The 15,456-nt window shown below is 39.2% G+C and overlaps 2 protein-coding genes across 3 annotated transcripts in view; one reads left to right on the forward strand and one right to left on the reverse strand.

The window, feature by feature from the left end:
- Positions 1 to 15,456, forward strand: part of LOC144628649 (uncharacterized) — a 90,394-nt gene that overhangs the window by 37,103 nt on the left and 37,835 nt on the right. The window lies entirely within an intron of this gene.
- The window catches only part of LOC144628810 (uncharacterized), a 19,339-nt gene continuing 4,503 nt past the window's right edge, over positions 621 to 15,456 (reverse strand). Inside the window, exons 2-25 of the mRNA XM_078486925.1 lie at positions 14,922 to 15,040; positions 14,253 to 14,300; positions 13,737 to 13,817; positions 12,863 to 12,936; positions 12,236 to 12,375; positions 12,086 to 12,130; positions 11,696 to 11,732; positions 11,369 to 11,487; positions 11,177 to 11,251; positions 10,928 to 10,981; positions 10,745 to 10,797; positions 10,405 to 10,522; positions 9,795 to 10,097; positions 8,788 to 9,237; positions 7,736 to 8,099; positions 7,220 to 7,374; positions 6,913 to 7,066; positions 5,914 to 6,482; positions 5,092 to 5,386; positions 4,573 to 4,689; positions 4,365 to 4,474; positions 2,044 to 2,131; positions 1,698 to 1,840; positions 621 to 1,340 (exon numbers count right to left, since the gene is read on the reverse strand). Of these exons, the coding sequence (XP_078343051.1) occupies positions 1,137 to 1,340; positions 1,698 to 1,840; positions 2,044 to 2,131; positions 4,365 to 4,474; positions 4,573 to 4,689; positions 5,092 to 5,386; positions 5,914 to 6,482; positions 6,913 to 7,066; positions 7,220 to 7,374; positions 7,736 to 8,099; positions 8,788 to 9,237; positions 9,795 to 10,097; positions 10,405 to 10,522; positions 10,745 to 10,797; positions 10,928 to 10,981; positions 11,177 to 11,251; positions 11,369 to 11,487; positions 11,696 to 11,732; positions 12,086 to 12,130; positions 12,236 to 12,375; positions 12,863 to 12,936; positions 13,737 to 13,817; positions 14,253 to 14,300; positions 14,922 to 15,040 (3,915 nt within the window). The 3' untranslated portion in view covers positions 621 to 1,136. The remainder of the gene's footprint in view (positions 1,341 to 1,697; positions 1,841 to 2,043; positions 2,132 to 4,364; positions 4,475 to 4,572; positions 4,690 to 5,091; positions 5,387 to 5,913; positions 6,483 to 6,912; positions 7,067 to 7,219; positions 7,375 to 7,735; positions 8,100 to 8,787; positions 9,238 to 9,794; positions 10,098 to 10,404; positions 10,523 to 10,744; positions 10,798 to 10,927; positions 10,982 to 11,176; positions 11,252 to 11,368; positions 11,488 to 11,695; positions 11,733 to 12,085; positions 12,131 to 12,235; positions 12,376 to 12,862; positions 12,937 to 13,736; positions 13,818 to 14,252; positions 14,301 to 14,921; positions 15,041 to 15,456) is intronic.

Here is a 15,456-nt window from a genome sequence, read left to right on the forward strand (position 1 = left end):
ATCTAGTACCGAGCGTCTCTCTTTTTTCTGCCAATTGAAGCAAGAGCGGAATAAGATGGAGTGGGAACGAATTTATAGCTAAGGCCCCGTCCACGCTGACCCGGGTAAATTTGAAAACGCATCTTGTCCACAATTGTCCACACTGAACCGGCGTTCTCGGTCACCAAAAACGGGACTTTTCAAAAACGCTCTCCAAAGTTAAAGTGAGTAAATTTGAAAACGCCGGCTAGGTGGTGTAGTGTGGACGGCGAAAACGGGACTATTTGAAAACGCTGACGTCAAATACAGTCATGTGTTCTCTGTCAAAACAAATGGTTAAATTAGCTTAACAATAGCTCTGTGCATGCGCTGTTACTCTGCGTGCGATGAAGCGTATCGTTTTCAAATTGATCCGGGTTAATGTGGAGGGAAAACATTTGACGCGGCGTTTTCAAATTTCTCCGTTTTCAAATTTACCCGGGTCAGTGTGGACGGGGGGTAAAGGCAACCTGGTTTTCTCGACGGGTTTCTCTCATCGTGCACTAGTGTCCATTCCTCGCGAATTCCTCTCGATTGTTAGATCAGACGCTTCTTTTGTAGGGTATTGGCAAAAATTGTAAACAAAAACACTGGAGACCGTGTTACGAAAAGGCATTAGCCATACACATGTTTATTTAACAGTCTTGGTTCCCATCTAAAATAACAGTTTAAGATATGGGTGGGCTATAATACAAGGTGAAGTACGTAAGGATATGTAAAACAACTGCTACATTCTTATACCACAAGCGAACGGTCGCAATGGGTCGTAAAACCTAACATAACTCTGCTTATTAATTCTCTGGCCATCGAGAATTACGGGAACTTGAACAAATCGTAATAGTTTGACCACTCGCTGAATAACTCACCACAAATCACCACTTTAAATACAATTGATATACCAAGCTCTCTGCTCTTTTTTTCTCTCACGCAAGACTCAAAACCAACAGCTGAAATTCTCTATAACTGAATGCAATGGCACTTAACTTGCAGAAACGAGCTTGGCTCTAGACAAAACTAACAGGAAAATTTACAATAACCAGACCTTTCAATTTAATACATTACTACAGAACTGTTGCTTAACTACAATATTCTCTAGAGTCTGGACACTAGAGCCGAGGTCAATGGTGGTAGAAACCAGCCGTCTGTGATGGCGCGGCTTGGTACGGCGATTGAAAACGGACATGCGCTGGAGCAGAAGGGCTAGTCACCAGGTACTGAGGTGAATTGCTTGGTAACCTGGCAGGTGGATGTGACGGAGAGGGGAGCTGGGGTGCAGCTGTCGTTATATAGAGAGGTGGATGTGAATGGCTTATTCTGTAATTCTAAAGAAAACAAAAAAAATGTTTAAAATTCACTGTTAGTTAGAAAGAAAGCAAACATTAATTGTATTCAATTGGTGGTTACACAACGCCTCTTTGTGTTGCGTGACGATCAACTTCAACGGACCAGACTTACAACATCATTGACTGACAACAACTTTTCACTTGACTCTGAAGATGACTTCTGCTCAGGTTGTCAAAACATCAGTCACCAACAAGAGTTCTTCTCAGAACTTCTCTCACCCGGACGATCACACTATACGACCTACTGATACTCCTGGGTTCAAACCATTCACAAGATCTTTATTGTACGTGACAGGATCAAAATGAATAGGCAAACAGACAAACAAAGGCACCTACTGGTTGAGTAAACTGTGCGAGGAGCGATGGACGATGCGGGATGTGAGTGGAGTGTGTGTGTGATGAAGGAACTGCCATTGGAGGGTTAACATAGATGTTAGAGTTCGAGTTGCTATCATCGTCCTCAATTTCCATGGCATCACCTGCAAAAGTAGTAAAAGAAATATAGTCAACATATATATTCTCATAAGTGCTCTACGTACATTTAACATGAGTAAAAGTTGAGAGAATTTTAGTACATATCTACTTTCGCTTTTGATTGAGTGTCAGCGCTTGGTCAGAGCAAATTTAGGTTTTACTTTGCTTATATACTTGACAAATGAAATCCATAGCAGTTGCTACGCACCGGTTAGTTCAGCTGGTGGATTGGAAGACTCGTTGCTGCTAGTACTGGTACTTGGTGATCGGCCGTCCCTAACTGCTGAGGGTTTTGACTTTGAATCTATGGTAAGATGGATTTAAAGTGTTAAACAAATGGACAAAAAAATACACTAAGAAAAGGTTTAGTGCGAAAATGTCTTCGCTAATTAACTTCCATTATGTATTCTTTAAGTTCTGTAGGCTAGCTGTACACGTATGGGTTTGAAATAAATGTAAAGTTATCACAGCCAAAGCAGCTCGAAGCAATGAGATGTGCTGCATTCACAAACTGGCTATTCAATAAACACACAAACACTTGACAATCATACTGAAAAATAGGGCCCCAATGGGTCCATGTGTTTTGCTGCTAGAGCAAAGTCTTAGGGAACATGTTGATGAAAGACAAGTGAGTCGAGATTGAAATCCAACGTCTTTTATTGTCTGTCACTTGTGTGCAGGTTAATAATTGCACTATATTGTAGTCACTTTGTGTTAATTCAATCCTGATAATTTTACTGATCAATGTTATGTTGAAATCAAAGACAGCAAACATAATTTAATTACTAGTAAGTTAACGTAATGTCTGACATGATTGTCTCTTTGATAAAAAACAGTAACTCTTAACATTATAAAAAAATCTCAATGAACTCAATGTGATTCTTTTAGTGGCGTTATCTCACTGGTTACCGTTAGTTGTATTTGGAATCATTGTCACAATGGTAGCGTTTTAACAACAACGAAAAAGACAGAATCTATTGACCTTATAAGAACTCAATGTGATATATTTATTAGTGACAAGACAGTGGTTCTTTAACCACTTTCACCCAAATTAAACACTGGAACAACTAACTCTTAACAAACTTGTTGTGTCACCCTGAGTTAAATATGCAAAATTCAGAAATTATAAATAATCGCACGCGCACCGGCGTACAACAACAGAAAGACGGCGTTGAACGTAACGCAAAGTTCATTTTGAAAGCGAAAGTTTACAAATAATTATTATCATTCGTCAGTCATCCCTTCACGCATGAACACTCGTCGAATTTCAGTGTCTTCACAACAAGATCGGAAGATCGATAAGGACCAATTTTTGATTCTGCGAAAGTTCGTTTTCTTAAAGTTTTAGAAATTTGTGAAGTTGGAGGATTCACTGAGGACTGCGTAGCCGAAGATGCAGTGGCTCGCTGGACATCAAATTCTATTTTTCACGGCGTTTAATTAATCTTCACAAAATAAACATGTGGCGCCAGCGCGTCTGGCAGTCAAAAATTCATTTTTCAAAAAACTTTCCCTTTCCAGCTATTTTAGCGGGGCTTATACTATAGTACCTACCTGTCAGTCGTAGAAAAGCTGAAATTTAAGGATGAACTGTTTATTAAATGAAGACCGTATTATTTTTTAATAACTAGTAAACAAACTGGTCGCCACGCATTTAAACACGAACTGACGAATGTTGCATCTGATGCAGTGAATCTGGTGAATGAGAACTTCCTTTAATATTTCTTTGTTTTCGACGGTGTGCACCACTGAATAAGTTTCTTTCCCATTGTGATGTTACTAGTATTAATTCGTTTCTAGCTGTCTTTTATATAGCTCGAATACAGCTACAATTAGCGGTGCAGCCTACCAGCATGGTATATTCCTTTCCAGCTGTCTTTGCGTGACAAGTTACACGTTCATACATTTTATTTTAAAATATGAAGTTCAGAGTTAATACAGTACTAGTATGCTGTAGACAGTGTAGACAAGGTGAGGGTAAGTTTATTTTCAAAGCGAAAGTTTACAAACTGTGCACTAACCGGTCCTTTGGAGAAAATATTTATGACCTTCGGCGAGGTTCCAAGTCTTCGCTCTTTTCGTAAATGATGAAAACTGCAGAATAATTTTCTCATAAAACTGGAGTGGTCGCGCCACAGTTTGTTTTCTTTCCCAATGCGATATACTTTTAAATCGGTTTTCTGTTTTCCAACGTGTCCAACGTGGTTTGCGTTCGAATACTTTGGCCCGTAACTTCGAATGCGATCAGCGCTACGGTTCATTGGTTTCGATTTTGTTTGTTCATGGATTTGATTGACATCGGTAGTTCAGATTTCTCCTCTGTTACGGCACTTACACCTTACGGCACTTACACCTTACACCTTACGGCACAAACTTCAGCTCTCAATGTGTTTTGCTTGCAGCCATTGCGGCTGCAGCAAAACACAAAAATCTAGTCACTTCCTTGGCATATCAACAAGCACCAATTGCACACTTAACCTGGCCTGACTTTTTAAGCAATTTTTGGTCAGCAAAACACCAACATTTTACAAAAGAAATACCTTTTTGCAGTTGCTCCGAAATGAACGATGTCAGCTTTTCACTGAACTTAGCTCTCCCTTCCTCTTTTCTCGTCAGCTGCTCATGTTTCTTTTGAATTTCTAAACAACAAGGAAACAAGTATCGTGTCATGTTCTGAGCATTAAGGCAAAACAGGATTTGAGAAAACCAAGTGTATTAATTTAAAAAAAATACTGACCTCTCTTGAGGCGCGAGTCCCCATCACCGAACATAAAGCCTCTTCCATCTACTCTTGAAGATGAACTTGCTCTTCCAAACAGACTGTTAGGAGCCTTTGTTGGCCGATGCAACGGGCCTGAAAAAGTAAGTGACATTATTACTCAAAGCCATGTAGGTAATACAAAGAAATTTAAGTTTGTACCACAGACTTGCAGTGCATGCAAAATGCTATAGCATAGCTGGGCTGCAAATAACTGCAATTGGCCGACCAAAATTTGCTCATGGCCAACAAAATCCCAAGTGTGGTCGGAAATAATGTCTAGACAATTTTTTGATCATTATTTTATCATTTTCAGCAATGATGAATAAAAATCTGTCCAACCACAATTTTGTTTTGTCCGACCAAGATGGTGTCTTAGTAGGACATAATATTATGTCCTTTCAAGTGAAAAAAATTATTTGCAGCCCTGCATAGCCTTCTGTGCACATTGCATGCTTATGATACTACACATAACTAAAATAATCTGTGTCTGCTTACCAGATGATTTGTCCTCTAAGTCAGGGCTGACCGGTTCCAAGTGTGGTCCATTCATCTCTCCACTGTTAGTAACCGGTCGATGAACAAGCGATGGAGCTGATACTGACGAAGAAGCACTGAGATTTGGAAGTGACGCACTTAGGGATGATGATTTTATAACTGATGATGAGAAGGTTGACGATGATGAAGAATTTGTTGGAGGTGTCACAACAGTTGAATGCTGAGGTAACGTTCTCGGCGGTAGGTCCACTGACAGTCTGTTACGGGATCGATTGCGATATTCTAACAAGGACACCTGTGAAAGAGAAAAATGGCATGAGAAAATTATAATATGAGGCTAAATGTAATTTAGGCAAGTTAAACTCAAGACAATGCTGGTAAGTGGTCTCCTTCACTAATTTATACATGACTTTCACAGGGCAGCTCTCCTGCAGAGGTCAAGCCATTTCACTCCTGTTGCCCTTTGAGTGCAGAGGTAAAAAAGAGCTGTTCACTTCCGTCCCTCCCCTCCCTCTTGGGGAGAATAGGTAAGTATAAAAAATTTTCCACTGAGTATTTCAGTGTGACAGTGCCTACTGGTTGTCACTCACAGGGTTGTCATGGTTACCTACCACTCTCGCTTGTGGCTCTCACAGAGCTTTCACGCACCTTACCCACTTATCTATCGGTGATGAGCTTAACTTGAGCTGTACACTGCAGGATGATGCTATAAAACATACACTTTAGTATTCTTTTGTGACTACCTGTAGTTGACATTTAACTTTAGGAAAGGTGTGCAAACTCTCCTTTATAGCAGAAGAACACCTTTCTAAGCTTTCTTACCTTTTTCTTTCCAGGTGTCCCAGATGAATCATTACCCGCAGGAAACTGCATCACAGAGTGCCCAGCAATGGGAGCAACCACGGCTACAGGTGAAACTGTACTCGTAACCGCAGGGACACCATAGCCAGGAGATACAACAGGATTTGTGCTAGTAACCGGTGAATTATTTACAAGTCTGGGGTCGCTAGGTCTCCTCTGCAAGATTCCAGATTCACTTGTCGATACTGCGATTGTAGTGTTCTGCGAAGCGACTATTGAATTTTTAGTCTCTATACTGGTTGTTGCATTAGAAGTGCTTACTCTCAAAAGTGTTTCTTCTCTTGAAGAAATTCGTTCATTGTTTGATATAGGTTCTTCTTTATGAGGTTGCAAGTCATTTACACTGTCTGCCAATACAATCTGCACTTGTTGTTCAAGTGCAACAGGCGAGCTTACAATAAGTGGTTCCTCGCAAGGTAGCTCGCTAGATATAGTTCTTGTTGTTTGTGTTGTTGATTTAACAGGCTCCTCTGATTCGGAAGCCATCTTTTGGTATCTTCTTAAATGTCGTTTCTTGAGGGGCAACGGATCTGTTAAAAACAACAACAAACATGACATAACTATCACAGATAAAACCTTCTTTCTTATAAAATGGGAGTATGCAGAGCTGTTATCTAGAAGGAAGACTACAAACAGGGGTAGGGCTTTCCTGGGGGAATTGTACACAGGTATGGGGGAGTCGCTTATTCCTTTGAAGAGCGCAAAGGGACAGATAGGTGATAGTGTAACACACTGAGGGAGATGTACATCTACTGACACAGATCTACAAGTGTAACAGTCATGCTCCCTAAAATTACACTGCAAATTTATTTTACTACTTACATCAGACACTATCTACATGTAGTGAGGGGAAGGGCATGGATAGTGTCACGGTGGGGACCAAATACAAGGGAGGAATCTTCTAGGGGTGGCACAAAACACAAAAGCATGCATTAGTTGTTTTGCAAAATGAGTTCTTACCTATAATTTTTGGTAGACCATTTCTTCTCAGCGAGGATGGAATTGTTTTACCATTTACCAGCCCACTCATAGCATTGCCGACATTGAGTTTAAAACCATTTGGTGGCCTTTCATTGACCATGTTTTGGCCATAAAGGTACTGAAATAACCACCTCTGCAAGGACAAAAACAAAAGAACAAAGTGTTTGTAGCTGAACTTCTGGGGTAAAGAATGTACATGTTACTCATAAATTCCAAACATGAACACTTTTCTAATATATAATCTCAAGCTAAAAGTAAAATTTAACATGATGTTGATTTAAAATACCTTCTTTAGTGATCCATACAAAGGACTGGATCTTGTAGCCCTGGGGCCAAACTTCACAGATGCCACAGGACTCCCAGGTGCAGGACCTGGGCTTGTTCTCTCAGTAGCCGAGCCACTGTAACCACTTGTTACACTCTCTGCACTGGTTGGAGAGCCTGTGTATGGGCAAAATAAAATACAAAATTTGTAAACACTGGTGTTCTTGGGGTCAGGGCAATTAGCACCTCTCTCCATGGAGTGAATATATGGGTACCTAAAAATTGTTGGGATGAACTGGCTGAATACCAGGGAGTGGGGTAGGGTTAGAATTGCTCACAGCAGAATTGCTATGGAAACCAAAGCCAACTGCTTAGATAAATAATTGGCTGGAAATTCTTGCAAGAGAGAAGGTTGTTGCCAAAATAAAGGGTAACTATTTCAAGGAACAGGCACTTGAATTTGGAGTTATAATTATTAACAAAGGTAAAATTAGTACAGATACCAAAAAAGAAATAAACTTCACTTCGAGATAGCTACCTGCAGTTGATGGACATGGACTTGGTGTGTTTCTTCCACTGCTAACAGCAACATTTATCTCAACCATACACTCTGTAAGTGAATTACTTAAGTCCTTGCCCAATAGAGTGTTGTCCACTGTTTTTGTTGTGCACACAGCATCAACCGAAGGCACAGAATTTTCAGAAACAACATGACCAGCAGCTGGTAGAATGTCATGATCAGTTATACTGCTGGTCGTGCTTTGTACAAGCTTTGGTTCATTTTCCTCTCTTGGTGTAATCGGAGAATTAGGTGTGGACGCTTCACTGTGATCTCCTAGTTCTGTCTTTATAGAGATTGCAGTGTCTTTTGTGGGAGACGCCTTTAACTCTTCATCTGCATACTGAAATACAAATTTTGACAAGTCGTGAGTCTGTGCAAAATTAAAACAATTTATTTCTTTATCGGTAGCACTCGCTGAACTGAATGGACTTGTGAATTTATGGTTTCTGACAAGGCTCAAAAGCGTGAAAACATTAAAATGTAAAGCTGAGCCTTAAAATGTCAAACAAATTATTGGAAGTACAGTAGAATCCTGATTTCTGAAACTCTTGAATTTTTCACACCTCCCAATAGCTAAAGCGAAAGTTTTTAGCCTTGTCCCCCCCCCCCCCCCCACTACCACCACTACCGCTAATTTCTTGAACTGATTCTCATTTCCCTTGGAAGTTTAAGGAATTATGATTGGTTCCAGTCTAAGGAATCTGTTGGTTCAAAAATGGCTACACACTGTGCATGTCTGTGGCTGGTTTTCCACATGTCAGCAGGCTTTTAGCCAGGATTTAAAAAGTGGGAGTCCAAATTTTTTATAAGGCCTGACTTTGTCCCTATAGGAGGGCCTGAGGAGCATGCAAGGTGTTTTTCTGCAGTTATGAGTGCAAAGGTATCTAAAGATTACCTCTGTATATAATTATTCATATTAATTTTCTCTGAAAAGTAGCCGTCCATAGGACTCCTGGACTCCCACCTGGCTAAAAGCCTGCATGTCAGCATCCAAATTGCAGCTTACCACATTTGCACTTATCATTTACCTGTTTGCTGTCCTTAGAAAACCTAAAGCTTCTGTGAGGTGAAGTGGATGGGGTCACAGAATGAGCTTCTTCTGGTAATGAGGATGCCGACGTCACCTTTGGCGTCGTCGGAGTAGAAGCAGTGCTACTGTGATCTTCAGGAGACAAAGGCTCTGAAGAACAACTTGACAGCCTCGCTCGCTTTCTTTTAAATCCCGGTGTCCCTGTTCTCCTCTTATTCAAGGCTCGTTTTATCCCTTTAATGTTCTTACTGTTGAACTTGGTAAATGATACTTCTTGGCTGACTGGGCTGATTAGCTCATGCTTGTGTTCTTTCTGAGTTTGCTGTTTCCTTTTCTCTTTCTTCTCCATTTTTTCAATTTGCCTCAGGTATGCCTCCAGCTTTCTTTCCTCCCTGCTCTTCTTGCCTCGCTTTTCAGGATTGTTTTCTGCATCAGAGTCACTGTCACCCTGTAAAACCATAATACCCAAAAAAATTGCATGTTAGCTCTTCTAGGGTGCAAAGAAATTCAATTTTCCAGCTTGCCTTTTGGGCAGGTTGAATCTAGGATGTACTAGCCTGAAAGTCATCTTCACTAGCCTAAAATCAACATTTTACAGTGCCTCTGTAATTCAACTTCCCCAAAAAGTTTACCCCAAAAGCTTTCACTTACCCATCGGACAGATGAAGAATAATCCACTAGCCCAACTGCAAAATCCACCAGCCCATGGCTATCAGACTAGGGCTATTAGACTAGGGCTATGGGACGTTCCATTTTTTATCGGCAACCCCCCTCCCCTCAAGAAGGCAGGAATCATAACCCTCAATTTTCTGTCGGTGCCCTTTGCAAAATGAAATCCAAAGGGTTGATTGAATTTCCAAAGGGCCAAATTTTGTCAGCTTCTTATAAGAGGAAATCCCAACCCCCCTTTGGAAAAAAACTAGATATCCTTAGTGGGGGTGTGGATAAAAAATGAAATGCCCCTAGAGAGCAAAATTAACACATGAAAAAGGTTGTTTTCGTCACCTGTAAGCTCTGACTATTTCCCAGTGACACTCTGAGAGGGGACATTTTCTGATGGGGGCCAGAGTTGCTATCATCGTCATGTGCCTTAAATCTTTTTTGTGTGTGGTTATCATGATTTTGATTCTGGAACTTGAGGTTGTACTTCATCACGGCACACATGTCCATAGCACAAGCACAGTCCAGGTAGCTGTTGTACTCTTCAAATTGGAACTCAAATGGGATGGTGATTTCAGCCCCTTTCGGTAACGGACTTGAGGAGAAGATCCCTAGGCACGGCCTCCCACCAAGTATGAAGTGCTTGACCTAAAATGTAAAAAAAAACTCCATGTTAGACATATAGAGACCCACTTTCTTTTGACATACAGCATCCCTATCTTCAAAGCTGTGCTCTTGGGATAATTGCAGGGTGCCTGAAGGCTCTTAGACCACAGCCCTGGTCTAACTTTTAGTTTCAATGGTAACAACTTGAAACTTCTCTTGACCAAATTCAAGAATGCAGGTTAAAGAAACAAAGAACCTTGACTTTAAGCATTAAAGAGCGCCTTGTCTTAAAGCATGTGAAACACAGAATAGAAAATTGTCGCCAAAATCTCAAATTTTGTATACTCACCACTGAGTTAGGAGAGCAGGACCTTCTGGCAAACCTTGCATCGTTGCCGTGAGTTCTCGCATCCACACACAACTGTAAGTGATCGAGGTCTGAATAATAGAACACATATGGACTGCACCTGCACGCAAGAAACAAGCAGAAACAATGTTCCATTTAGAACAACATATAGCCAAACTAGAAATGCATAGAAAATGAAAAGGACCCTGGAGAGAGCTGGTATTACATGAATCAAGTACCATTCCCAAAGATTACAATGCTACTCTTTTGCAGAAATGGTTGACTTGACAAAGGCACATAGAATTCTTGGTTTTTGATTTCTTGTAAACAGAGGTAATATTACCTTTTGAAAAATGGATTTTCTGATTCAAACTTGGAGAGAAGCATAAGTTTTCCCTGAAACCAAAACAAAGAGAAAGTTTTTAAAAGTTGCAAAACTGATCAGACACTTGCCTTACACATCTACTATTATTGTCTCTTCAGGAAAGAAAATAAATTTTGGTACATGTAGTATATTAAGACCAACCTTGCACTGGATAATAAATCTGTCCTTGTCCATGTCTTCTGTCGCCACAATACCCTTCAAAAATAACAAATTGATCTGATTTTAATACACTGCATACAGTTGAAGACTGGGAGATACTGGGAGATACTTAGCTTCACACTATATCTATAATAGAATTGCTTGAGTAACTGACATGTGCTTATAACTATTGGTCATCAATCCATTGCCCACAGAAAGCCGAGAGTGTTAAACAACCTTGTTATTACATACCTTTCTACATCTCTGCACTTCTACCACTTTACATAGCTGGTCGTCATTGGCAACAGATGGCAAGAATCCATTTTCCTGAAGAATACAAAATCGGTTTTAAAAACATGTAGATGCAAGGCAAATTTGAGGTTTTAATAACTGCAAATGGTAAATGAAAATGATATTTTGTTCTTAGTAAACAATTAAACACACCTGTACTGAGTTCAGAGCTAGTTGCTCCAGCTCCTTGCCGTAAATATTTTCTTTCAGCTCCTCATAATTATCAAAAGAATTACATGTGTTGTCCCATGCCTCATTAGTTTCCTCATCAACTGAAAGAACAGAACATAAGAACCCAACATAAACCTTTTTTCAAATCAATGTGGGAATTATATAGTGTACAGAATGAATAGGATGTTTTGAAGGTATCTTAAAAGGCAATCAGCACTTTAGCACAAACTGTACAATTTATACATGTAGTTACAGTGTGTGTCATAATGGCAAATGACTGTAAAAAATTCTTTACTAGCCCAAACTCACCGGGGACAAATCCAGGGGGAGGTTTCTGCTTCTGTCTCTGTATCAAAAACAGATAAAGACAATATCATTAAACAGCTACCATTACCTCACTTCATTAATTTATAACATTTTTTCTTTGAAGTTTTAGCATTGCCTGATGGAGGGGCGAGAGTGCATAAATCTCTAAGGTTGCTTAGCAATTGGTGCCAAAGCAAGAAGTAGTAGTGTAATTTCTCCTAACAATACCAATACATTGTCAACCAGATCAGATGATGAGAATGAGGGAATTCATCAACTGAAGGGAAACTGTCTTCATGTACCACCAAATTTTCAGAACTTACATTAAAAGAAATGTTTGAAATTTGTAAAGCATACATTTACTCATGCTTAGAATTGGAATTTTCAACCTACCCGTCTCCTCTTGGGTTTTTTGTCTTTATCGAGGTTTTCACCACTCTGTTAAAGAAATAACTCAGTTAATAAATCACAAACTTTTCAGTAAAAATTAAAATCTCTCAGTAATGTAGGAGCTAATGAAAATGCAAGTAAAGATTTACATACATGAAGAATATCTTTGTCTTTAACTTTGATCTTGTTAGGCCCCCGTTTTCGCTTCTGGCTAACTTTGGCCGTCAGCGTGATGCTTGTTGGTGTATTGGAAATAGCAGTGTATGACGGCGTTTCCCTGTCTTCTTCACTATCTTCGTCATCATCATCATCATCTTGCAAAAAGAACGAAATAAGTGTTAGAAAGAATTCTTGACATTTCTTCTGATAAAAATGCCCAATATTCTTCAAGGATGGTCCCTAACAAGCTTGGTAAATAACAGATTTATCACATGGCTTTATGATGGAAAAACAGCTGTAGAAATTTTAGTAAGTCCAATATTAAGAAAATATCGGACCAGTCATGCAGCATTCTGATTGGCCGATATTAGTTATTGTCCCTTACACCTGTACTGTCTTGAACGTGCAATAAAGCCATACTTATTTTTTTTTTTTGCAAATTTGGAGAATTTGTTTACCATTTTTTTAAATAAAATACATGAGTAAGCCATGCATGTTCTTCATTTGCAACATTTCTTTTAAAAAAAAAACATTAAAAAATAAGAAATTCTGATGTGATTTTTTTTTTTGGCATAAAAGAAAATAATAAGGCTTCTGAACGGATCACCCAGGGCTGGCAACAATTTAAACACCTACCACTTTGCTCCTCTTTTTTCCGCTCTTGAATCGCCCTGGCCCGTTCTCTGTCCAATGTTCTGTGAAGACAAGAAAATGTACACTTCATTTATGGTCTATCGATTTAAAAATATATTAAATGTACAGCATAGATGGAAAATTGAAAAGAAAAAGAATAATTACACAAATCCCACCCTTGTTATTGAAATGAATGTACCCATAATTAATAACACAAGTCTGTAATAGTCCTTGATCTATTTTAAGCCAACATCAATACAATACACTGCCTTGATAGCAGACAGGTGACAAAAAATATAAAGAGAATCTAATCAACTCCCGGATGGTATCTTGACGCACAATGTGTGGTTATCAGCAAGGATATAATTATTATTTTAGATAGAGATTTTACAGCATTTTACACCAGGGACAGCCCTACACATCCATGAGGTCACTTGAAGCAGTTTTTTCCATCAATAATGTTCAAATTTGTCATAGAATATTATACAATAAATGAACAGATTATTATTTATGCAGCCTTACAACTAATGGCCCTGCAGATTTACATTATTTGTGCATGTTATAACTTGGTTACCCCTCATGAAAAAGGGCATGTACTAAAAACGAAAACAATGAAACAAAACCACTGAAACGAAACCACCGAAACGACCTAAACAAAAACCGCCGAAACAACCAAAAAGAGTGTACGGTAAGTGGCGGAAATCTTAAAGTTTTGCTTGTTTCGGTGATTTCATTTCGTTTTGCTCGTTTCGGTTGTTTCGGCGGTTTCGTTCCGGTCGCTTTGGCAGTTTCGGTGGTTTCATTTCAGTGGTTTCGTTTCGTTGTTTCGGGTTTTAGTACTTGCCATGGAAAAGTTACTAACCTTGGTTGACACTGATCACAAAGGTAGTTTTCAGGTACGGCATCAGCGTTAATACCCATACACTCAATATGCTGCCATACACTACAAAGAACAACAAAAGAACCAAAAACATTAACAACCACTCTTCCGAAATCCTTTAGCAGAACAGATAGCTGTCATAACTGATTTGGTCCATTCAAAAAGGTTTAACAACTGAAATTTCAATTTTATACACTGGTGCGAAGTGCGGCAACAGAAACTGGTGAATACATGTACATTGCCATGAAGCCTGATTGGAAACCAGCGAGAAAACAAGCTTCACTTTACCCTCATGATTTTGTCAAGGGGGTCTTTAAGACTCCTGTATAAGGGAAATAGAAATACTCAACTACAAGGAAATTAGGAAATTGGAGTTTAACATCCACTGGATGGGTCTACAGGCTTTTACACAACCTTTCTTTAGTGATTTACTAGTGACGAAAATAATGCACATTGCACCACAGAAACTTTACAATTCTGTAACACAAGAAAACAAACCTGCACTTGTCACAGCAAATCATGTAGCCATCATCATGATCAAACTCACTGGAAGGGAAGAGAAAAACTGTCAGCCACTATCACACATGTATGTTTACTTTATTTTTACTCAAACCACAATTCCAAGCAAAGAGTCCTGATTGTTCAACATCTCTTTTCCTCAATCAATCTGCTGTTTGATAAATATGTTGTTGTTTGAATTAATTTTTGTTTTAAATTTTTTCAAACCAGCTTGATTTTTATTTTCCTTTGTTTCAGATCATGATAATTAATATGAGACAATAAAAAACCAAAATCAAACGAGTTTGAAAATTTCTAAACTTAAGATAAATTAAACCCACAACATAATTATATTCCTTCCCAGGAAGAATCACTCTGATGTTGTTTTACTTTCATTTTTGGCGAGGGTTTTGATGAACATTATCACCAGCAATGTTATAAAACAATAATGGTTCATGCTTTTAGCTGTGCACTATCGAGTTATGATGCATGTGGGAAGTTTGCACTCAACAGGGTAGAGTTGCTCTTGGCTATCGCCTCAAGCAACTCTTATGCTTCTTTTGTGCTCTTCAAACTTTCCGCATGCACCATTACTCACTAGTGCACGCTACAAAATGAACCAATTGTTAGTAGTCATATATCGCTACCATAGACATTGAACCTTCTTACCAAATACACCGCGTAACCCCGTCATCTTCATCATCCTCATTCCCTGTATCACCATCCTCGGGCCCTGGACTGTTGGAGTCCGGGGGTGTCATGGGCGGGGGCTGCCCATAGTTGTGATCCTAAAAATCACCAATGCATGTTATTTAAAATCTCCCTTGTTGTGTTCCATGCTTATTTTACTAAGTACTGGGAAAAGCTGGTGTTACAAGAGATCATGCACTGTATGCAGGAAAACCTCGAATTTGAGAAAAGTTGACTTGAAGCTCAAAGATAAGAAAAGGTTTTGTGAAAATGATAAAATGAATACGCTGTGCAAACAATTTGGTGTCCACTAGCCTGGAGCTTGTGGATTTTGCATTTGGGCTGGCATCATAAGCACAATACTTATGATCCTAACCCAACTGCAAAATCCACTTTTTGAAGGCAAGTTAAGATGACTTTTTGGCTAGTACATCCATCAACTTCTTTGCACCCTGGAATGGTACTGGATTGTACTAGTTTTATTTTTCCTACTCAACAAAGTGGTAAATCACAA

Source organism: Oculina patagonica, chromosome 10, assembly GCF_052425735.1.
Source record: "Oculina patagonica isolate OP01 chromosome 10, crgOcupat, whole genome shotgun sequence".
In the NCBI taxonomy this organism is placed as follows: domain Eukaryota; kingdom Metazoa; phylum Cnidaria; class Anthozoa; order Scleractinia; family Oculinidae; genus Oculina; species Oculina patagonica.